Source organism: Pelodiscus sinensis, chromosome 18 (genome assembly GCF_052426305.1).
Source record: "Pelodiscus sinensis isolate ZL-2025 chromosome 18, ASM5242630v1, whole genome shotgun sequence".
Taxonomy (NCBI): domain Eukaryota; kingdom Metazoa; phylum Chordata; order Testudines; family Trionychidae; genus Pelodiscus; species Pelodiscus sinensis.
The window spans coordinates 18,735,239-18,758,811 of NC_143069.1; the positions used below are offsets into that span (position 1 = coordinate 18,735,239).

Consider the following 23,573-nt stretch of genomic DNA (forward strand, 5'->3'; position numbering starts at 1 on the left):
AGCGTCCACAAAGCCCCCTGGCACTCCTGCGCCCTGCTGTGCAATGCAGAGGGAGAGATGGAGAAGAGAAAGGCCCACGTGTTCCTTTGCCCTGGCCCAGGCTAGCCTATGCCACTTCCCATGGTTCTGTGGGCCAGACTTGCAGGGCGGGGAAAAGAGATGTAGAGGTCATGGTGGGTAATCAGCAGAACATGAGCTCCCATTGTGGCGTTGGGGCTTAAAAAGCTATTGTAATTCTGGGATGTATAAACAGGAAACGCTTGAGCAGGAGTAAAGAGGCTGTCTCGCTTCTGTGATGGATGGGAGGCCCACTGTTCTTTTCTGAACATCCCAGTATTCAGTGACTAAAGGGTTAAACCTAGCTAGCTAGAAAGTGTTGGCAGGGAGTTCAGATCTGCATTAAAAGGGAATCTGTCTGCTGTTTTTCTTTGTGAGTTTAATCCTGGAGCTGTGGAAGGGGATGAGGGGGGGTGATGAATTGAACTGGGCAGGGACATCATGCCTAAAAAAAAGAATACCTGGGCCTAGAATTGGACTGGACCTTGGAAGTGTGGATACTTGAGTAGATAGAGAATGTTTATTTAGATGCGATCAGGTTATTTTTTTGTTTTGTTGTTTGGTTAAACTCCTCTGTGCTAAATCCATATCCCCTCCTCTCCCCACTATAACTTTAAACTGAATCCCAGGGATGCAATTGTCTGTGTTTTAATCTGTTCTTTTCTCAGTTGCGCTATAACTCCTAGCAGCCAAGTCAGCTTTACAAATGAATACCTTTTTGTTTTCTTAATATAATCACCTATTTTAAGGCTATGATCTGATTTTGTATCCTGGAAAGTAATAGGAGGTCTGTGTATACCTGCCTAAGACTAAGAGGACAGCTATCAGAAATTACAGTTTGTTTTCATTTTTCTTTTTTTCTTTCCAAGTGCTAAATAAAGGGGAATAATCAAATCTCTGGATCTGCTGGCAGTGCTCCTCCTAATGCCTCCTAATATGCCATTAGCCTTCTTGGCTACAAGGGCACACTGTTGACTCATATCCAGCTTCTCATCCACTGTAACCCCCAGGTCCTTTTCTGCAGAACTGCTACTTAGCTGGTTGGTCCCAGGCCTGTAACAATGCTTGGGATTCTTCTGTCCCAAGTGCAGGACTCCGCACTTGTCCTTGTTGAACCTCATCAGATTTCTTTTGGCTCTTGTGTAAAAGAGTTTGGGGTACCCTTCTGGAATACGTTCCCAAGTGACTTTTTCCTGCGTTCAAGAAGAAAAAGTTTTTTTCCACTTGGGTAGAGGCAGCAACCCTCCTAAGCTCAGGGAATCTGTGACCTTGGGGAGTTTTGAAGCAGAAGCCCATAGAGACACGGTATTTTAAGGTCTCTTTTGGGCCCACACCTTCTGCACTCCAAGTGCCAGAGTGGGGAACCGACTTAGCCTCTTTATTCGGCACTTGAACTTCTGCTGCTGGAGTTCTGTGCCCAGCTCTGGTGACCAGAATTCCAGATGGATGTTGATAAATTGGAGAGGGGTCATGTCAAGGCTGTTTCCCACTCTGGCACTCCAAGTGTAGAAGGTGGGGGCCCACAAGAGACTTTAAAATACCCTGCCACTGGAGGCTTGTGTTGGTGTTGCTGCCACCATCCAAATGCACAAACCCCTTTGAGAACCAGACAGGAGCATTTCAGAATTCCCTCCTGTGGGGTACCTTCCTTGTCCTTGACACTCCCTCCAGAGAGAGCTTGAAAACCTGTAATTTCTCCTAGAAGTATGGCTTGCTGTCTTAGGCACGTGCATACAGAACCTTCCGCCCTCTAGGATGCAGGAATCAGATCATGGTTTTAAAAATGTGACGTCTATTAACAAAACAAATACACTTGGTGAAACATTACTTAGAATCATAGAACCATAGAGCTGGAAGAGACCTCAGGAGTCATCAAGTCCAGCCCCTGCCCAAGGCAGGACCTATCCCAACTAAATCAACCCATCCAGGGCTTTGTCCAGCCAAGACTTAAAAACCTCTAGGGATGCAGATTCCACCACCTCCCTAGGGAACCCATCTCAGTGTTTCCCCACCCTCTTAGTGAAATAGTTTTTCCTCATATCCAACCTAGACCTTCCCCATTGTAACTTGAGACCATTGCTCCTTGTTCTGCCATCCGTCACTACTGTGAACAGCCTCTCTCCATCCTCTTTGGAACCTCCCTTCAGGAAGTTGCAGGCTGCTATCAAATCCCCCCCTCACTCTTCGCTTCTGCAGACTAAACAAACCCAGATCCCTCAGTCTCTCCTCATAGGTCATGCGCTCCAGCCCCCTAATCATTTTGGTCGCCCTCCGCTGGACCCTCTCCAATGCGTCCACATCCTTTCTATAGTGGGGGCCCCAGAACTGGACACAATACTCCAGATGTGGCCTCACCAGAGCCAAATGAAGGGGAATAATCACTTCTCTAGATCTGCTGGCAATGCTCCTCCTAATGCACCCTAATATGCCATTAGGTTTCTTGGCTAAAAGGCCACCCTGTTGACTCATATCCAGCTTCTCATCCACTGTAACCCCCAGGTCCTTTTCTGCTGAACTGCTACTTAGCCAGTCGGTCCCCAGCCTGTAACAATGCTTGGGATTCTTCCATCCCAAGTGCAGGACTCTGCACTTGTCCTTGTTGAACCTCATCAGATTTCTTTTGGCCCAATCCTCTAATCTGTCTAGGTCACTCTGGACCCTATCCCTGCCCTCCAGCATATCTACTGCCCTCCAGCGTATCTACTTGGATGCTAGGTGTTACAAAGAAACTGAAAAAAGAAAGATTAAAACACAGAAAATCGCTTCCCTGGGATTCAGTTTGAAGTGTTCTAGGGTAAAGGGGGATAGTTACATGTGCTTAGCAAAAAGAAGTCCAACAAACTAAAAAAATAAAGAAAATAACCTAGTAGCGTCTGACTAAAAATTCCCTGTTCTACTCACATCTCTCTTGTTCCAAGATTTAGTCTTTCCCTAGCCAAGAAAGTCGCTGGATTCTGCTTGCCCAGGTTCCTGGCTTAATTCACATCTTCCAGGCATGATCACACAACAGGCACATCACTGCTTCCAATTCAAAACCCCAAATTCTGTTTCCATTTTCTTTCCTGGCCTCCTGTCAACTCGCTTCCTGCTTCTCTAGCATTCCTGGAGACTTTCTAGTACCTTTTGTCTATGGTTTCAACCTTTCCAGGCAAGACAGTTAGGGTTAAGTCCCAAGACTTTCAGGCAACCGTCTGCTTTTTCTCTTCAGCTAACTCTTGCTTACTTTGGTTCAGGCCTCAGGCCTTACACCAGGCCCATGCTTCAGGCCCATCCTTTCTAGTACAGCACTGAGCTGGGGAGCAGGGCTGGCCTCGGGGAGGGAGAAGGGGAGGCCGGGGTCAGGATCGGGGGCAGTGCGACTGGCCTCAGGGAGGAAGGGGGGGTCAGAGGCAGCATGACTGGCCTCGGGGAGGGAGAAGGGGAGGCCGGGGTCAGGATCGGGGGCAGTGCGACTGGCCTCAGGGAGGAAGGGGGGGTCAGGGGCAGCATGACTGGCCTCGGGGAGGGAGAAGGGGGGGCCAGGGTCAGGATCTGGCCCTTCCCCCCCAGAGCTGCTTCCCATCCCCTCTTCCTTCCAGCCTGTTCCTGCCCCCCCCAGCCAGTCCTTCTTCCTCCCTCCCCCCTGCCCAGGATCAAGTGTGTCCGTTTTTTGGGGGGAGGGTCTACCTCGCAACCCTACGAGTCAGACCCAGCGCAGGAACCAAGTGATGGGGACTGCCGGAACTTTGGGAACCTGAGACTGCGCGGTGGGGGTTTGTGGCCCAAAAGGAGGCTGAGAAACCTAAGACAGACAGAGTAGGGGGAGCACCAGAAGGGTGACACAGTCAGGGCGACCCTAGAACTCTGTTACAGACCAGCTGGTGGCTGCTGGAAGAGGAGGGAAAAATAGGGGGAAAGGGTCAGAGAGGAAAGGGCTTGTGCTGAGGGGAGGGGGGCAGGTCAGGAGATGAAAGGGGAAGGCACCAAGGGTCAGGGTGTAGGAGAGAGACAAATGCCCGGGGGCCAAGTGGAGACAATGAGGAAAAGGGCAGGAGGGGAGGTGTCAGTGAGGGGGGGGGGACAGGATGATGCTAGGAGAGGAGAGGGGAAGGGCTTTGGGGGCTAGAGGGGAGAAGGGGAGGTGCTGGGAAAAGGCTTGAAAGAAGGGGTGGGCATGAGGAAGGCGGAGATGGAGCAAGGCACGTGTAAAGGCACAGGGGCATGAGGGGAACGGGGGCAGAGGGTGGTGAGGGAGTGGGCAAAGTGGGTAGGGGCAGTGAGGGAAGGGGGAGGCACCAAGAGGGTGCAAGGGTAAGGGAAGGTGCAGGTGCCAGGGAGTCCGGGGGGTGAAGCAGAAGGGCAGACACCTGCAGGGGAGGGACCAGCAGCAGAGGAGAGAGGCAGGACAGGTGTGTAGAGGGAGGTGTTAGAAGAGGGGATGAGGAGGGGTAGCTCACATGGTCAGAGTGGGGCTACTGGAGGAGTGGGCACAGGGGGAGAGAGAAAGGCTGCTGGAGGGGGCAGGTCTCGGGAAGGCCGAGGGCAGTGAGAAGGGCAGGAGTCAGGGCAGCAGAGGTGGGTGAGGGATTGGGGGGCAGCAGGCACCAGGGGAGCTGATGGAGGAAGGGAAGGAGACAGGGCAGCAGAGGGGACAGGTAAGTGGTTCATAAGATATTTATGAATAACTTGGGTGCCACACTGACACATCCAAACAAGCCACAAACTCAGTACTGGTGCACAACACAAAATGTATTGTGCTCATGGGAGGAAACTCTTAGAGGGAACACTTCCCCCAGCCTCCCCACCCCCCGAGTTAATGTCTCACACATTGGGTTAATGCAATTGCAGGATAGTTGCACGAGGGGGGGGTTTGGTGAGGGCCAAACTAATCCCTATTGGTAAGTGGATGGTGGGAAAAGACCTTGGGGGGGGGGGGAGGTCACATGACACCTTTTCTTTCTGGTCATGTGTCCATATTGCCCTGAAAGTGTTACCTCCAGAGGCGTGGCTAATGGGAGTCAGGGGGCGTGGCTAATGGGGGTCAGGTGGCGTGGCTAATGGGAGTCAGGGGGTGTGGCTAATGGGGGTCAAAGAGTACATTTAAAAACATTCTTTGGGTGCACACCCTAATGAAATGTGCTGCGCACGCCTATGGGCAGAGAGCAGATCCAGTCCTGGGAGCAGGGCTGCAGCCACAGAGTTATAGACGCCGCCCAGAGAGCAGATCCGCATGCTGGGAGCAGGCCTGCAGCTGTAACCCACACACCTGATGTGGGTCACTATCCTATGGAGTGGCACTGAGACCACTTCCAGCAAGCAATTATTACAAGGGAGCTCTTCAGCCTATGCTGAGAGGCAACTGACTTATAACTCAAGCTATAGCAGCTCCTGCCCTAAGCTCCAAAAGTCCCAGGTTCTAATCCACCTGGTGGCAGTTGCACAGCCATGGAAGCAGAGGGGCCAGGGAACCCTCTGTACAGGACTCTCCCCTCCCCCCCCCACACACACACCCTTGCTTCCTGGAATCAGCCACCTAGGTGAATAAAGCTGGAAACCCCCATGCCTATAGCTGTGCACCTTTGCTAAATAGCTACAGCCATTCTAAAGTGCCCAGATCTCACAACTAAAAAGGAGACATCCCAATGAGCTGCTAAGCTGTGCTGCCTGCCTCGGACGAGGAGCGAGTGCTGTAACTCTGGAGCCTAATGATGGTGGTGTCCTCCAGCCATTTTCAGATTAGTACAGCTGCCTCCCTGTGAACCAGGTGCCAGCTGGCCATGGGGTCCCATAGACCTGGCTTGTGCAGCCTAACCTGATAACCAAGCAGCCCATCCATTACTAGCCAGCCGATTACCTTGGGCATGGGAGACCATGGCACTCGTAATTCCTGGGGCCTTCACGCACTGACAGGGTTTGACTCGATCGGCCAGCTAGGGAGAAAGAAATAAACAGAAGGCAGAGGAGTCACCAAGAGATCAGAAGACCAGCATGATGCCTTATAGGCCGTTCAGCTGTGAAGAGTCACCAAGACAGGGCAGGTGATGCTAACCTGAGTTAGTCCATTAGCTGCGGCTAGGCTGGGCCACGAGAGGAGACAGGCAGTAAATCTGCAGCTGTCAGACCATAAGGAGGACACGGAGGTTTCGAAACCAGCTCAGAGAACAGGGCTGGGTAAGATGCAACCCACCTAACACTGTGATCTGGCCACTTTGTGTTTAGATCCTGCTGCCCATGCCGCCGAATTCTAAGTGGTGACTCAGGCAGCAGGATCCAATTTTAAATGATTCACGGCTCAGGGTTACAGCAGGGGCGAGAGCCACGAGCCCTTTAAAAAGATGTAGCCACGCTGGACAGCTGCCAGTAGTGGCAAATCTGTGAGCTCTTTTCTGTGCTTTTAATTGAAAGCCTCAGCCGCGGAGAACTCTGAGGGTGGGCTAGTCCTTTCTGCCTCAGGCTCCGCCCCTTCTGTGGGTGGAGCCGGCCTATGACCCCATACCAAAATCAATTAAGTGGCCCCCTTCTGAAAATTATCGCCCACCCCTGTCACAGAATCATAGAAAAGTCTGAGTGGAAGGGACCATGATAGGTCCAGTGTTTCGCAAACTTTTTTTATAATGTACCCCCTTTAAAAAAAAATGTGTAAGTACCCCCAGTACCTACAGTTTTCAGACACACAAAATTTTTTTCTACCGTTGCAACACATTTGTTTAAACAACTGCATCGTAGCCGGGCGGGCGATGGCATTTTTGGGTGTAAAAGGTACAAAAAGAATAAAGCGCTGTCAAACTGAAAACTAAAATTCAGTTTTCTCCAAATTTCAGTTGTGTTGACGTGTCCCCCAGACATCTCTTGAGTACCTTTAAGGGGACTCGTACCACTGGTCGAGAAGCACTGATCTAGTCCACCCCTGCACCGAGACAGGACCAAGCATGTTTGTCTCACCTCTTGGCTCCTAGGACACGGCTTGAACTAACGCACTTGGAAAGACAATATCGTATATACGCCCAAAGTGCTTCGTCTCAGTGTATTACCATAAAATCTAACTGACCAAACTCTGACCTTTCATTTCCCTGTCACTTGGCCAGCTACAGCCTCACACGCCTTCGGCATCGATCTCAAAGCCCTCGTCACGCTTTTACACACCTGTGCTGACACGCTTGTGAGCCAGGCACACTTGTGCGACACGTCCCAAAGCACTTGCTCCAGGGCATTACATCGCACTTGCCTGCCTTTGATGGACAGGGAAAGGGAGACCTGAAAGGCCTCTCCAAGGTCACCAGTGCGAGAGTGAGCGCAGAATTGCGGAGCAAGGGTCTAACACACAACTCTGTGCCTTAGTCACTAGGTGGCATTAGATTAGAACCCGGGAGTTCTTACACCCAACCCCCTGCCCCCTCCACTAGGCCATGCTGCTGGCCTCCCGCCTCTCCCCCAGGGCTTGGAGACAGACGGGAGGCTGGAGCCAGCCTGCGCAGAAGGGGCCGTAACGCTTACAGCTCGTTCATGACACTGCCCCTGCGCAGCCCCTCTCAGATCCACACTCGGAACCCACAAGAAACACCCCAAGAGCAGAGATGAAACCGCCACTCACCTGCAGCCCAGCTTCCAGGAAGGGCAAAGCAAAAGCGGCGCTCGCGGATTCCAGCCCAGCCTGGCACCTGCTTCCTGAACTTTGGCCCCTTTCCTCCAAGATAGCAGGAGGCTGTTCTGGGCCTTTTGTGCCCACGACGGGGCAGAAAAGCAAACTCAGCTGTTGGTTCCATCTTGCGGGCAGAGCCCCGGCAGACAGTGGCAGGCGGGGGTATCGACTGACCCTCCAACCCAGGATATTCCCCCCACACCTGGATTCGCTTCCTAGTCATCCCCATCTCCCTGCACGATCCTTGTTTCTCATCCCGCCGGTCCGAGAAATTGTCAGAGCAGGTTGATCCCGACCTTGCCAAGGGCTTAGGTTACATCACAAGGCTTTGCCGCCACAGCTGGCTTGGCTTGGGTGTGTGGCAAAAGCCCCCCCCCCCCGCCGCTGGCACAGCTATTCTGGCAAAGCCGCCAGGGCAAATGGCAACTCTGCCGAAAAGCATCTGCTGGCTTTAAGCTCCCTGCGAGCTGTTCTCATCGCTCAGCCATCACCACCACTGCCCTGCCTCTGTCCTGCTCCTCATCCCCGCCCCCACTCCTATCCCCTGCTCTCCTCCATCTCCTCCCCCTTCCCTTCTCCTGCCCCTCCCCATTTCCACCTGCCCTGCCCATCCCCGTCCTCTCCCTCCCCCCGTCTGTCCCCCTCTTATGTGAGGGCTTTGCTGGAAACGCCCCCCCCCCCCAAGCCAGGGAGATCTCCCCTCCGGGAACAATTCAGCCCCCCCCATCTCGCTCCCTCCACTCCACAGTATTTCCTCCATTCCCCACAGTTGAAAATTGAGCTCCCCCATCCCCTCAGGTGACAGTCGGGCTCCCCCATACGCAGCTGCCTAGGTAGGCACCTCCGCAGCCAGAGCCTGCCCCTGGCGCCGACGTCCCCTCCCCGACTGCCTGTCCCAGGCGACCACCTGAACCTGCGTCCCCCATTCCCTCAGATCACAGCTCCCTCCCTGACCCTGCACCCCCCGACACCCCTCCCCCAGGCCAGACTCCTCTCTGGCACCCGCACCCCCTCCCCCAAACCCTCTGCTCCTCCTTCACCCAGGTCACAGCTCCCTCCCTGACCCTGCACCCCCCCGACACCCCTCCCCCAGGCCAGACTCCTCTCTGGCACCCGCACCCCCTCCCCCAAACCTTCTGCTCCCCCTTCACCCAGGTCACAGCTCCCTCCCTGACCCTGCACCCCTCTAGAGCCCCTCCCCCAGGCCAGAGTCCTCTCCTGCGCCCATACCCCCTCCTGGACCCTGCACCCCTATCGACCGCCCCAGATCATACCCCCCCCCTGCACCCAGGCTCCACCCCTAAGCTCCCTTCTGCACCCAACCACCCCGTCCCAGACCCCAAAGCCCTCGGTAGAAATGTGGCCCTTGATCAGTTGCCAAAATGGCCCCCCCATTACAAATTATTGACCAAGCCTGATCCAAATGTTTTTTGAAACATTGTTTAATGAGAATGTAAATACAATTCAATACAATTGGGAGGGTTGGGGGGAGGGGGACGCAGCTGCTGGCTCCTCAGCTCTTGCTGCTCTCACTGGGTGTCTTCCTGCTGCAAGGGAAGCAGAATCCGTCACATTCATCCCTGGGGACTCAGGGGAACTGGCCCCCAGCATTTCCACCCTCCTCCCCCTGCTCTCTGGTCACCCCCCGTCAGGCCCGCAGGGTGAGCTCCTGACCCCCCCCCCCCAGAGCTCCTGACACCTCGGCCCCCTCCCGCCTCCTAGGACAGTTTCTGTGTTCAGAGCCTCCCCCACCCCCAGGGACGCTCGCAGGGGCAGGAGGGATTCTGCCAGCAGGGACGTGGGGTGGGGGCAGCCTGAGGAAAGGGGCGGGGGACTCCCTGAGGGGATGGGAAGGAGACCCTGGCCCTGCCCCACTCTCCTGATCTGCTCCGGCTGCTCACCATGTATTCCAGGAGCTGATGGGCCTGCCCATGCAGGGCGTGGGCCAGGACCAGCCCGGCCTGGCTGTGGCGCCGCAGGGGGGAGCGGGCAGCGAGCAGAGCCTTGTCCAAAAAGCAATTCTCCTGCTCTGCTGTGAAGAGCTGCCCAAAGACCTGGAATCAAGAGCACAGGAGGTTTCAGCTGACGGCCCAGAGCCCGGCCCCAACTCCTGGGGCTAAAACAGCTTCCTCCTCCCCCAAACTCCCTTCCAGACCCTGCACCCAGACGCTCTCCTCACCCGGCACCCCAACCCCTGCCCCAGGTCACAGCTTCCTCCTGCCCCCAAGACCCTCCTACCCCCACGAGGGCCCCAGCCAGCCCCACCCCCGAGCCCTGCCCTGCCCTGGCAGCGCGTCCTTACCTCTCCCACCCGCACGCTGTTGCTGTGAGCCAGGACCCATCTTTCTTTGTAGTAGTGTCTGCACCACAGGTCCTCTGCCTGGTGGATGTTGAGGCCTGCAAGAGACACAACAGGGTCATTCTGCTGGCAGGTCTGAGCCCTTCCCCTCCCACGGGTCCCTGCAGGCATCCCTGGGCAAATGGAGGGGCACAGGGGGCAGAAGGGGAACACAGAGGGACGCATCCCCCCTTGGGCCAGTCTGGGGGAAAAGGGCTGGGTCCCCTCCCCCCGCCGCCGGCACCCTCAGGGTGTCCCTGGGGCCCAGGTCCCGGCTGGGTTCCTTACCCCTGTGGTGCAGGAGGAGTTGATACAGGCTGTGCACCCCCTCCCGGGCCAGCCGGCTGACGTCTTCGGATGGGTCCGAAATAAAAAGGCCCAGCTGGGCCACGTGGTGACCCATCCTCGGCCAGTCGGCGGAGTTCTGAGGGGAGAGAAGAGGGGGGGTCCCTCAGCATCCTGGGGCTGCACGTCCCATGCAAACGGCCGCCGAGGCGGGTCTGAGCTCGGGGGACGGACAGAGACACCTCCCGGGGCGGGGCGGGGCCGGCCTTGCGAGGAGACAACCCTGACCAATGGCCCCGACAGAAGGGTCACTCCGGGGGTGGAACAAGGGGATCCACTGACGGCCACTCCCCAGTCTGGGGCCCAGTCCCTCAAGAGCCCCCCTGAAGGGCCCAGGGTCACCCCTCCCCGGGGAAAGGAGAACGCGGCCCATTCCCGGCCCATTCCCGGCCCTGCCTCTGCCTCCCGGGGACGCTCCCAGCCCCGCGCCCTGCAGCCCCAGACCCCCCGGCTCCGAGGTCACTTACGTCAAACCCCGGGAGGGTGGTGGCGACTCCCAGCAGGGCCGTGGTGCTGCCAAGGGCCCTGGCTCGCTCCTGGGGCAGGCGGGACTCCAGCCACAGGCTCAGGTGCTGGGGGGGAGAGAGGCAGGTCAGGACCCGTAGGGAGGTGCCGGTTCTGGGCAGAGCCTGGGGCTCCTCTCGGACTGTGCCCCCTCCCAGCCACTGACACTGCTCCTCTCTCGGCCCCCCGAGGAAGCAGGGACAATGGCCCCGTCCCCCACGGGGCTCACCTCCATTATGAGCTGCAGCCGGGCGGTGTCTGGGGACTCGGCGAGGAGGCTCGCCAGTAGGGCCTGGAGGTCGTAGGGAAGGGCCCGGATGAACTGCTGCAAGACAAGGGGGAGCCCTGGGTCAGAGGGGGGTTGGGGAATCCAGGCCACCCGCTGGCTCCGGGGTGCAGCCTTGAGCAGGGTCTGAGCCGCCTCGCAGAGCAGGGAGGAGCCCAGGCTGGGCATGGAAGGGACGGGCCCCCCGGGAGAGCAATGGGAAACCTGGAGGGAAGGATCCAAACCTGCAGCTTCTTCCCTCCCTCTGGCCCCCCCCCCCCCCCTCTCTGGAGCTCCAGCCCAGCCCGGGAGCAGGGCCCGGAGGGACGTACCTGAGTGTGGATGGGCTCCTGCTGCCAGTCCCCAGACACTGTCTGTCCCACGGCCGCCGTCAGCAGGGGGCTCAGGAGCTGGGCCCGCAGAGGAGGCTGCAAGGTGCTGGCAGGAGAGAGGGGCAGAGGCTGTTAATTGAGCAGCAGGAGACAGAGACTTTCCCGCTCCCTGGCCAGGGGATCTGCTCTGGGGGGAGTCGGCGGGGGGGGGGGGGGGTCGGTACCTGAGGCTGCAGGCGGCGTTGAGGCAGTCGGCCAAGACCAGCGGGGGGGGCGAGTCCTCCATGATCTCCTGGGAGACCCAAGGAGACAAAGGGGCGTGTGAGGCTGGGGACCCCAAGAGACGCTCACACGGCCAGCGCCCCCACCCAGCAGGATCCAACCCCACTGCCTCCCGCTGCCCTGTAGCCCCCCTGCCCGACACAGGGCCCCTCCCAGCACCCCCCTCCCAAACCGGGACCAGCTCAATCCTTGTCCCCAGGCCGTCTCCTGCCCCTCCCTGCCCTGGTGACCAGCCTCTGAACCTCCTCATCCCTGCTCCCCAGGCGCATCCCCAGCAGCCCGCTCGGCTCCCTTCCAGCCCCCCATGGCCCGGGGAGACCCCTCCCTGTCCCGAATCCCCCTTCCTGTCCGGCACCCCACACCTGCCCCATTTCTGTGTCCCTCCCTCCTCCAGCATCCCCACCCACCCTCCCCATGTCCACCTCCAGCCCTCCTGGCTCCACCCATCCCGTTTCCAGCACCCCCACCCGCCGCCATGGCCCAGGCAGACCCCTGTGCACCCCACGTATCCCCTTCCCTCCTCCCGGTCGCCGCGACTCGCTTACAACGATCCTGGCCACCATGGTGTCCTTGCAGCAGCGCGGCGCCAGGGTGTCCTCGCCCCTTTGGAGGGCGGCGAGGCAGGCGAGGGGGATGGCCAAGAGGAACCGCTGCAGGGCGGCTGGGCTCTGCGCCCCAGAGAGAGTCTGTGAGCCTGGGGCCTGCCTGCCCCCCACGGACAGCTGCAGGGCTCAGGTCTCCCAGGAGTGGAGGTGGGAGCTGCTGGTTGTCCAAGCACCCACACTCCCCCCAACTGCTGCCTCAGGCTTGTGGGGGCCCAGCTGGTGCATGACAAGAGCCCCCAGCTTGGGGGGTCCAGGTCATGCAGGAGAAGGGGCCCCAGGGGGATCCCCAGGGACAAGCCCCTCCCGGAGGGGGGGGGACGTGCTGGGAAGGGGCCGGACAATCTCGGGTCCCCCCCGTGTGGAGAAGGTTCCTACCGTGTCCCGGGTGTGGAGCTGCTCTTCGATGTCGTAGATGGCCCCTTCCTCCACCCGGGAGTCCACCCGCTCCTGGCAGAGCTCCGCCGAGGCGCAGGGGGGCTCTGTGCGGGAGGGAAGGGACCAGGGTGACTCCAGCGGCCAGCAGGGGTCACGCGCCCCCATGTCAGGGACCCAGGGCAGGTTGGGCCCCACACGCCCCTCGCAGGGACCCATCCCCCTTCCACCCTCACATCTGCCAACGCCCTCAGCAGAGCCCCCACCAGGAACAAGAGAGCCAAGCAGCCCCCGCTCCCATCCATTGCCCAGGGTGCGGGGCAGACACTCGGGCTGCCCCCCCGGGGTACTGGGTGAGCCCCTGGGCCCAGCGTGTTCACGGCCCCTCACCTGGGTCTGAGCGGCTGCAGGAGGTGGCCCGGCTGCAGCTGGAGGCCCAGGCGCTGCTGCTGACGGACCTGGACCCACAGCTGCAGGGGCTGGTGCGGGGAGCGACGGGCTGGGGGCTCCCGGAGACTAGCAGGTTCCCGGGGGCCGGGCAGGGCGATGCCCCCTGGTGGTAATGGGGGCTGGGCTCCCGGGGCAGGTGTTTCTCTCCACAGAGGAGGCCCCGGAGCCACCCTACCCGGCTCCCCCGCTGGGCTGGGTCCCGCCTGCCCAGCCGCCTCTGGAGCCAGGTCCGGGGGGGCGTGGCCGGTGGGCGAGTCGCCCCGAGCTGGTGGGATCCAGCTTCCCCGCCCGCGGGGACGGAGAAGCTGCTCCCCACCGGCCCTGGGGCCATCTTCAGGGCTTTCTTGAACCACAGCCGAAAACGTTTGGCCATGCTGGAAATGAGGGGAGCAAAGGGGAGCTTGGGGCGCAGCCTGCAGAGCGAAATCCAGGGGTTCCAGCTCCCCAGAGCGACTGCCCCCAGCCCCCAAATGGCCCCTTGCTTATCGGTTCGGTCTTGCACAGGCACTGCAAGGACCTGAGGGTATGTCTACACTACCCCGCTAGTTCGAACTAGGAGGGTAATGTAGGCATACCGCACTTGCAAATGAAGCCCGGGATTTGAATTTCCCGGGCTTCATTTGCATAAGCGGGGAGCCGCCATTTTTAAAACCCCGCTCGTTCGAACCCCGTGCAGCGCGGCTACACGGGGCACGAACTAGGTAGTTCGAACTAGGCTTCCTAGTTCAAACTACCGTTACTCCTCATTCCACGAGTCTCCTGCCCATCAACAGCCCCTTCTTGGCCAATCAGGGGAGAATCTAAGGTGTGGGGGGTGGAGCGTTCTCCCCAAAGACACCGGCATAGACTTGTTCCAGCCCCACCTCCCCAGTCCCCACAATGGGGGCTGCATCCCCCACCCCACGGCTCCTGCAAACCACCCCCCGTCCTTCAGCTAGTCTGTTGGGTCCCAAGCTGGGGGAGGCAGCAAGGGAAGGTCACAGAGGAGGCAAGAACAGAGCAGAAATGTGGGGGGATGGAGGAAAAGGGAAACCAACCAGGAGAAAGCCCCAGTGGCGCTAAGGACGCAGCCCAGGTGAGGAATCACCTTCTGGCCCTTGACCGAGGGCTGGGCCTGCCTGGAACCCAGCCGGCCCCGGGCGGGATCCAACCCCTGGGGGCTCTTACCTTCGTCACAAAGGTGTCGGGATGTGGAACTCACAGAACGCGAATGAACCGTGAGGAGGAGACGCACCAGAGCTAAAGCAACCGGGGGTCTCCAAAGTCCCCTGGGCCCGCCCCCCGCTTTTATCAGCCTGAGATGTGGGTCCCTCTGTGAGGTCATCACCTCCCCACCTGCCCTTTGCCTTATATGCTGAGGGCTGCCCAAAGCCCCTGTGAGGTCACCGCCCCCCCCTCACCCTGCCAGGCAAATGTCCTGCCTCTGGCCACCCCCCTGGGAAGTTTGAGCCATTACTAGGGGTCCCTCCCCCTCCCTCATAGGCTGCTCCCTGCCCTACACTGCAGGCTTCTTGCACGAGAGCTGTTTCACGCCGGAGTTCTTGCGCAAAAGGTCTCGTGCAAGAGTGCCTCCACCCTGCCATGGGCTTTTGCACAAGAGCGTCCATGGCAGTGTGAACGCTCTCTTGTGCAAGAAAGCTCTGATGGTCATTTTAGCCATAAAAGTGTCTTGCTCAAGAAGCCCCTGGTGCCCGTCCACGCTGCCTTCTTGCACAACAGCTCTTGCACAAAGGGGGCTTAGTCATCGTCAGGAGAGGAATAACTCCTGTGCAAGGAGCCCTGTTCTCTGAAGCTTTACTGCAAATTTACTTCTGCAAAAACACACGTAGAGTGTAGACGCGCCACAAGTTTTTTCGCAAGAACACGCAAAAACAAGCCATGTGGATGTTTTCTTTTTAGGCAAAAGCCCCTTTTTGCACAAGATCGGTCGGCCTTTTTGCAGAAATAGGGATCTTGTGGGAAAAGGGGTTTTTTTGCACAAAAAGTAAACATCCACACGGCTTGGTTTTGCGCACAAACCCCGAGCACAAAAACGGATCGGCAGAAAATATGCAAATGACATTGCGTGTCATAGAGTCCCTCGTTAGCATATTTGTTGCCAAAAAAACTCGTTGTGTAGACGTAGCCTGGGAGAGAAGCGATCTCAGACACAAAGCCCTTCAGTAAGAGGGCATAGCCCTGGGGCGTGGTAGGAGACGTACGGCAGACATGGGAGGTCACTCTCCTAGCTATTTGGCACGGAGGAGGCCTCAGCTGGAGCACTGTGTCCAGATCTCAGGGCCATGCTTTAGGAGAGAGAGTCCAGAGGGGAACTATGAAAAGGGATTAGGGACGTTAGATATTCACTGAGTAGTCAATTAACCTCATGATTTCTTATCGGTTACTTGACTTTTCGATAGTCCCCAGGGGCCAGCTGTCTCAGTCCTGGCTCGCGCTGGGTGCGGGACCTACCCCCTCTGCGGCTCTGCATTTACAGTGTGTTAGGAGCCAGGCGGGCAGGCAGCCTCGCTCAGTTCCAGTTTGCACCAGGTCCAGAAGCTCAGACCCAGCCCCCAGGCAAGGGCTGCTGCCAGCTTGTGCTGCTGCCTCTGATACAGAGGCAGCAGTACGGAGTGCCAGGAGGGAACTGGTCTAAAAAGCACCTCCCCTTGCGACCTGGCTGCCTGTCATCCCACGCTGCTGCCTGCGTTTTTGGCGAGAGAGAGCCGCCTGTCTTGAGACACCGGTGGGGAGTCGGATTTTCAAAAGGCAGGTCTCTGTCCTTTGTGAGCCTTCCAAAGCGCTTCGGTGGGGGGAGGGGGCAGGAAGGCGGACGACACTCAGGAATTGTAGCACCCAAATCCACGGAGTGTTTCGCCAGCACCTCCTGCAACAGAGCCCAATCCCTGACAGGCTTTTAGGCAAGATAGATCATTTGAAAAAATGACAGACACAGGGTTTTCCGTCACCGCTCTCCCTTTCTTTTATTTCCCTGGGCTAACTGGCTTGTTCCTCTTTGGCTAAGGATGGAAGGGTATGTCTACACTACAATGTTAGTTCGAACTAACGGACGTTAGTTCGAACTAACATTCATAGCCGCTACACTAGCGCTCCGCTAGTTCGAATTTGAATCGAACTAGCGGAGCGCTTAGTTCGAACTAGGAAAACCTCATTTTACGAGGCTTAAGCCTAGTTCGAACTTACTAGTTCGAATTAAGGGCTGTGTAGCCCCTTAATTCGAACGAGTGGGAGGCTAGCCCTCCCCAAGTTTCCCTGGTGGCCACTCTGGCCAACACCAGGGAAACTCTATGCCCCCCTCCCGGCCCCGGACCCCTTAAAGGGGCACGGGCTGGCTACGGTGCCCGTGCCAGGTGCAAGCCTGCTAGCACCCAGCCAGCAGACCCTGCACCTGGCACGGCACAGAGCCACCCACCCGATGTCCCCCAGCCCACCCCCTCTTCCCGGGACCAGGCTGGCAGCTCCCGGAAGCTTGCCCGGGACCGCAAGAGGCGGGTACATTCCTGGGCTAGTGCGGACATCGTGGACCTCGTCCACGATCTCCGCACTAGGCACAGGAAAGTGGCCATCTAGGGCAGGAGAGCTGCCAGCCTGGCCACCCAGGAGCAGGTTTGCATGAAAATCAAGGGGGTCCACTGAGACCCCCGACCCTGAGCCCTGAGCTTACAATGGCCGTCCTGGGTCAGACCAAAGGTCCATCTAGCCCAGTAGCCTGTCTGCCGACAGCGGCCAACCCTAGGGACCGTGGAGGGGATGGACCAAAGACAGTGACCAAGCCATTTGTCTCGTGCCATCCCTCTCCAGCCTTGCACAAACTTTGGGCAGAGACACCACTCCTACCCCCTGGCTAAGACTACTCCATGGACCCAACCTCCATGACTTGATCTCACTTCCCTTTAAACTCTGTTCTAGTTGTAGCCTTCACAGCCTCCTGCAGCAAGGAGTTCCACCGGTTAACTATTTGCTTTGTCAAGAAGAAAAACTTTCTCTTACTAGTTTCAAGCCTGCTACCCAGTCCTTTCCTTTGGTGTCCTCTAGTCCTTCTTTATGGGAACTCAGGAAGAACTTTTCTGAATGCACCCTCTCCACCCAACCCCTGCTTTTAGAGACCTCTATCCTGTCCCCCCTCCGTCTCCTCTTTTCTAAGCTGAACAGTCCCAGTCTCTGTAGCCTCTCTTCATCTGGGACCTGTTCCCAACCCCTGATCATGTTAGTTGCCCTCCCCTCTCCCAGCCTTAATCTTCCCCTCTCCCACCTCCTTTTCCCAGTCTCCCCCAGTTTTGTTCAATAAAGACAGAGTCAATGTTGGAAGAAACGTTATCTTTATTTTGTACATCAATAAGAAGGGGGGCTAGGGAAGGGTAAGTGGAAGGAGGTGAGGGAGGAATGGGGTACGAGCCCCCGATGGGGAGGACTGGGCTGGCTCTGCAGGCTTCTGGGGGTGGAAGCTCTCCTGCAGCCCCCCGATTACCCCCTCTCCCCAGATGGCAGCCTGCGGCAAGTGCAGCCGGGCTGATGGCTGAGTGGTGTGATGTGCCCAGTGTGGGTACTCCGGGCACTCCAAGCCAGGACTGGTTTTCAAGCGGGGCACCCCTTAGAACTGTCTGTCCGGGGTGGGGGTCGGGACCCTTTAAGCGCAGCCCTCGGCTAGCCTGAGACTGCATCTCCACGCTCTAAGTCCTCCTCTGATGCCCTGCTGGCACTGCTTCCGGCCATCCTTAAGCCCTGTTCAGAGTCCACTCAATGTGGACTTGCTAGTTCGAATTAGCAAAACTAGTTTTTAGTTCTAGACGCGTTAGTTCGAATTAGCTTAGTTCGAACTAGCGCTGTAGTGTAGACATACCCGAAGAGAGGAGCCAGCAGGGGTAGAATGAATTGTATACCAGGTCCTGGAAACAAGAGCATCTCCTCCAGATCACCCATCCACACCTGAACTGTTTAAAAGCTTGGCTGCCAATAAAGACACCTTAGCTCAGCAAATGCCAAGCCAGGCACCTGTGTTTGGACACGAGGGGTGCACAGGGATGTGAGAACCAGTAAGGCTGATCTGTGAATTCACCCCCAACCGTCCCAGTACAAGACAGACGCTTGCGCCAACCAGCAGGGGTCACTGCTCATCCGGTTTGGCTTGGACAAAGGTGCCCATCTGTTTGGTGTTCGCGTCTCGGAGCTGCGCCAGCTGCCTCTGGCCACGGCGGAGCAGATACTCGATGTGCACCACGTCGGCCCGGGGGATGCTGGCGTTCTTCCGGAACTCGGCCTGGATGCGAGGCAGGAATCCCGGCTTCTCCCGGCCGGTGCGCAGGAACTGCCTGTACAGGCTCAGGACGTGCTTCTGCAGCTTGCTATGCCGGGCCATGGTGCGCCTGGGGAGCCCTCCCAGGCCACGGGGGGGGCCAGCGCCACGAGGCAGGGGCTGGAAGTGAACAGAGGCGGAGATGTTAGAGCAGCATCTCATTCCCAGACGCGCCTGTGCAGGCATTTCCATGCACTTTTCACCCCCACCTGCTAGGGTTACCAGATGGTTTAAAAAAAATACCGAACAGCAGGGGCCGGGGGAGGGGGGGCGGGACTGGCTGGAAGAGAGGGGGTGGGGGGGAACCGGCCGTCGGGAAGCGGGGCTGGCTGGGAGGGGGCTGGAGGGAGCGGGGCTGGCCGGGGGCAACCAGCCGTCGGGAAGCGGGTCTAGTTGGGTTGAGGACCAAGAGGTGGGGGAACCGGCCGGCAGCGCTGCAGAGATGTACCAGAGCCTGGGTCGGATTCATCTTTGGTGGGCCCTGGCTCCTAGACCATAGACACACTCCCCCTCCCACCCCCCTGGAGGCCCTAGGGAAAATGGCACCCCGGCCCTGTGGACATGGTGCCCTCTCTGTTTCCCTTGGCCCCGTAGGCACTAAGCTCCACTCCTGCCGCCCAACTCCTACACGGCCCGACGGATTTCTCTGTGGCCCCCGACCCAAAAAAGGATCCCCCCAGCCCTGCGTTAGGGGATACGAGGGAGTCTGGCTGGGACGTAAGTGCAAATAACTCTGCTCTTAGCAGCTCTGAACCGATGGGCTCTGCCCTGTGCCCCAACCAAGAACCCTAACATAAGAACGGCAGTACTGGGTAGCCTGTCTGCTGACAGTGGCCAGCACCAGGTGCCCCAAAGAGGGTTGACCAAAGACAATGATCAAGCGATTTGTCTCCTGCCATCCTTCTCCAGCCTTCCACAAACAGAGGCCAGGGACACTATTTCTATCTCCTGGCTAATGGCCTTTTATGGACCTAACCTCCGTGAAATTATCTAGCTTCTCTTTAAATCCTGTTATAGTCCTAGCCTTCACAGTCTCCTCTGGCAAGGAGTTCCACAGGTTGACTACACCCTGTGTGAAGAAGAACTTTCTTTTATTAGTTTTAAACCTGGTACCCATTAACTTCATTTGGTGTCCTCTAGTTCTTCTATTATGGGAACTAATAAATCACTTTTCTTGATTCACCCTCTCCACACCACTCATGTTTTTATAGACCTCTATCATATCCCCCCTCAGTCTCCTCTTTTCTAAACTGAAAAGTCCCATCGCTTTAACCTCTCCTCATATGGGACTCGTTCCAAACCCCTAATCATGTTAGTTGCCCTTTTCTGAACCCTTTCCAAGGCCAAAATATCTGTTTTGAGGTGAGGAGACCACAGCTGTACACAGTATTCAAGAGGTGGGCGTACCATAGTTTTATACAGGGGCACCCTGAGTTACCAAACCACATGACACTGCCCATTAAAAACCCACCAGGACTTACCCAGCATTTATATGCAGAGGTCCCGCACCAGCAGCAATCTGCACTGGACAGGAAACCATCCGCCCAGCACGCGCGGGAAATCACAGGAACCCAGCCTGGACGGTCCGATGCCCCAGCCCTGACAGAAGAAAATCAAGGTGTGCTTGAAGTGCCACGCCCACCATCCCTTGGTCCTCTGGGGCATTCGGCACATCCTGCTGGGTGAAAGGGCCGGTCACAGCTCCAGGGTCTGTCACACTTCTGGGCCTTTGGCAGCTCCTATTCACCGGGGTCAGGCAGATAATCGCCCCGAGCTTTCCCAGCACTTTTCAGCATCAGCTCTCAAAGGGGGGCAGCGTGACCCCCATGGGAGCAGGGGAATGTAAAAGAAGGAATGGGGCGGGGCAGGGGAGGCAGCCAATGGCTTCTCCTAATGCAGTGGTCCCCAACCATTTGAGGTTGCCGGGCGCCAAGGGGCGTGGCCGTTTGCCCGCAGGGCGCCCTGGAGCGGAGGCCCCCATTGCGCACCCGGGGGCGGGGCCCCCCCATAGACACATTCCCAGGGCCGCCCCCCCCCCCCACAAGTACCGCATGCCCAGGGCCGGGCCTCCCACCAAGCGCCGCGCGCCCGGGACCGGCGCTCTCCCCCCAAGCACCGCGTGCCCGGGGCCGGCGCACCCTGCAAGCGCCACGCGCCCGGGGCCGGCACTAGCGCTGGCACTCTCCCCCCCCCAAGCACCGCGCGCCCGGGGCCGGCGCTCTCCAAGCGCTGTGCGCCCAGGGCTGGCGCACCCTGCAAGTGCCGCACGCCCGGAGCCTGCGCTCCCCCCATGCGCCACGTGGCCATAGCGCGGGCAGCCAATCTGCGGCGCCCCCGGGGCCGGCGCTCACCGTGCACCATGCGCCCGGGGCCAGCTCCGGCACCGCACATGCGCCACGTGCCCGGGGCCAGGCCAGCCCTGAGCACTTGGCGGGCGCATACAAATGCGGGCACCGTGTTGGGGACCACTGTCCTAATGTTAGCAGTGGGGACACCAAGTTCGGAAGTGAATGGTTAACCAGTAAGCCGGTTATGGTTAACCAGAGGGGGCTGGAGCAGCCCTCCACCAGCCATAGGCAGAGGGCACTCTGGCACGCCACGGGTAGGGTTGCTCAGCAGTCACAGCAGTGTGCCAAGGGGGTAGGTGTGTGGGCTGCTCCAAGCCCATCTTTAACACGTCCTACGTGTCCCATTTAATCGGTTAACTGGTTCAACATATTGTTTAACTGGTTAGCTAATTAAATGAGATTTTACATCCCTGGCACCAAGGTGGCTAAAAGTAGGGTTGAATTGGGACTAGAAATTCCAGGATTTTGACTTTTTTTTCCTGATCACACACAGTTCTGCAAATAAATTCACGTTTTGTTTAGATGTTGACTTTTATTAAATGTAGTACGGTGGATTACGGAAGATAAACCTTAAAGAGACCAAACAAAGAGTCATTTCAGGAATGGAAAACTACATTTTAATGTTCTGAAATGGTGGAGTTTTCCCCTTCCAAACAAAAGGTCACTAAAATCAGCATTTTCCAATGGAAAAACATCCCCTCAGAAAACTTCCTTCCAGCTCTAGTTAAAACGGACGTATTTTGAAGTGTATAATCAACCTCTGGAACTCACTGCAAAAGGATATTAATGATGGTGAAGGAAAGGGGAGGGAATCATAGAATCATAGAGCTGGAAGAGACCTCAGAAGGTCATCAAATCCAGCCCCCTGCTCTAGGCAGGACCAATCCCAACTAAATCAACCCGGCCAGGGCTTTGTCAAGCTGAGACTTAAACACCCGCTGTGTACAGCCTGTCTGATCCCTTCTGGGGAAGCATGGGTGGGAAGAAAGAATTAGACAGGGTTAGACAAACCCGTAGGTCTTGGTTGACTTCGTCCTGCTTCAGGGCAGGGCGCTAAACTTGGGGACTACTCTAGTCAGACCAACATTTCAATCAATCTTGTCAAGAAACAGGCAAAAAAAAAACCCCAACCCAAACCAGGGAGAAACACGTTCCTTGGTTTGTAAACACAGACACAGAGAACAGCTCCTTCCGTTAGGGGGGGTAGGAATAAAGAAAATAATCCCTCGCCCCCTCCCCTTCCTATTTGGTCCTAAAGGATGAAGATTTGTGCAGGCTGCGGGGGCAGGACTGATATTCAGGGAATGGGGAGCATGGGGGAGAAGGGGGCAGCTTGCTTACAATCCAGGGGCAACCCCGTGTCTCGGGGCTGGCCCAGCAGAGGCGGGATTTCTGCAGCGCAGGGGGACACGAGGTGAAACAAGCAGCGACTCGGCCGATTGGGGCTTGTTATTGTAGGGTCGCATTGAAGCAGACACTGGCACCAGCGTCGCCTCCAAGAGCGAGGGGAGTGCGCGGCCTGGTAACCCCGGACGGACCCGGACCTGGACCCCCCTGCGCTGGGGGACCAGGAGTCACCGCCCCCCGCCCCTCACCTCCGCCTCCTGCCTGCTCGCAGCTCCCGGGCCCGCGGCAGCAGCTGTGCCAGCCGGCTCCGAATGTTGAAACACCAGCAACATTAGCCCTCGCTTCCCATTGGCTGGAGGGCCCCAGGGGCGGGCGCAGGGAAGGGGAAGCTCCGCCCTTCGAGGGCCACGTGGGCCGGCAGTGGAAGTTGCAAGTTGCTAGTCAGCTGGAGGAGAGAGGGGCCCGGCCCAGCCTGCGCACGTGGCTTTCACCGCAGCGCTCACCTGCCCTCACGCCCCACGCTCCTGCTTTTCCCTCCCTGCGTTGTTCGACCCAACCCTCACCCAGGCATCCACCCAGTTCACCCCGATTCTCACCCCTTTTTAAACTTGTTCCTAAGAAACCCCGATCGGTTCCTGGGAAATTCCCAACAACTCTTATCAGTGGTGCCTGTTACATACCAGCTGGGTTTTCCCTTTGATATTTACATACCCCCTGCCTCCTTTTTTCGCCCCTCCCATTTTTTCCTCCCCTGTTCATTTTGGTTCTGGACATACAACACTCCAGTCGTCTGAAGAAGTGGGCTATGCCCAGGAAAGCTCATGATCCCATTGACACGGTTTGTTAATCTTTAAGGTGACTGACTATATGTTGTGTTTTAAGTTTTTCCTGTTACAGACTCACTCAGCTACCCCTCTGAAACTCGTGGGCTCTGTCTACACTGCAGGCTTCTTGCACAAGAACTGTTTTGCAGAAGAGTTCTTGTGCAAAAGGTCTTCCATACGAGCGCGTCCACACTGCCATGTGCTTTTGCAGAAGAGATGTGCTTTTGCACAAGAGCATCCATGGCAGTGTCGACACTCTCTTGCACAAGAAAGCTCTGATGGCCATTTTAGCCGTAGGGGTTTTTTGCGCAAGAAATTCATGTTGCCTGTCTACACTGCCGCCTTCTGGAAGAGCTCTTGTGCAAGAGGGCTTATTCCTCGTGGGGAGAGGAATAACTCTTCCGGAAGAAGCCCTGTTTGCTGATGCTGTACTGTAATACTTGTGCAAAAACACGCACGCAGTGTAGACACTCTGCAAGTTTTTGCGCAAGAACAGCTGTTCTTGTGCAAAAAGCCTGCAGTGTAGACATAGCCTTAGAGGGGCAACCCCAACAGTCATTACTAACAAGGAGTCCTGTGGCACCTTGAAGATT

The 23,573-nt window shown here is 57.5% G+C and overlaps 1 protein-coding gene across 1 annotated transcript in view; it reads right to left on the reverse strand.

Moving 5' to 3' along the window:
* LOC149523270 (uncharacterized) overlaps positions 1 to 23,573 on the reverse strand; it is a 378,475-nt gene that overhangs the window by 91,068 nt on the left and 263,834 nt on the right. The window contains exon 3 of the mRNA XM_089770415.1: positions 11,684 to 11,751. Coding sequence (XP_089626541.1) covers positions 11,684 to 11,751 — 68 coding nt within the window. The remainder of the gene's footprint in view (positions 1 to 11,683; positions 11,752 to 23,573) is intronic.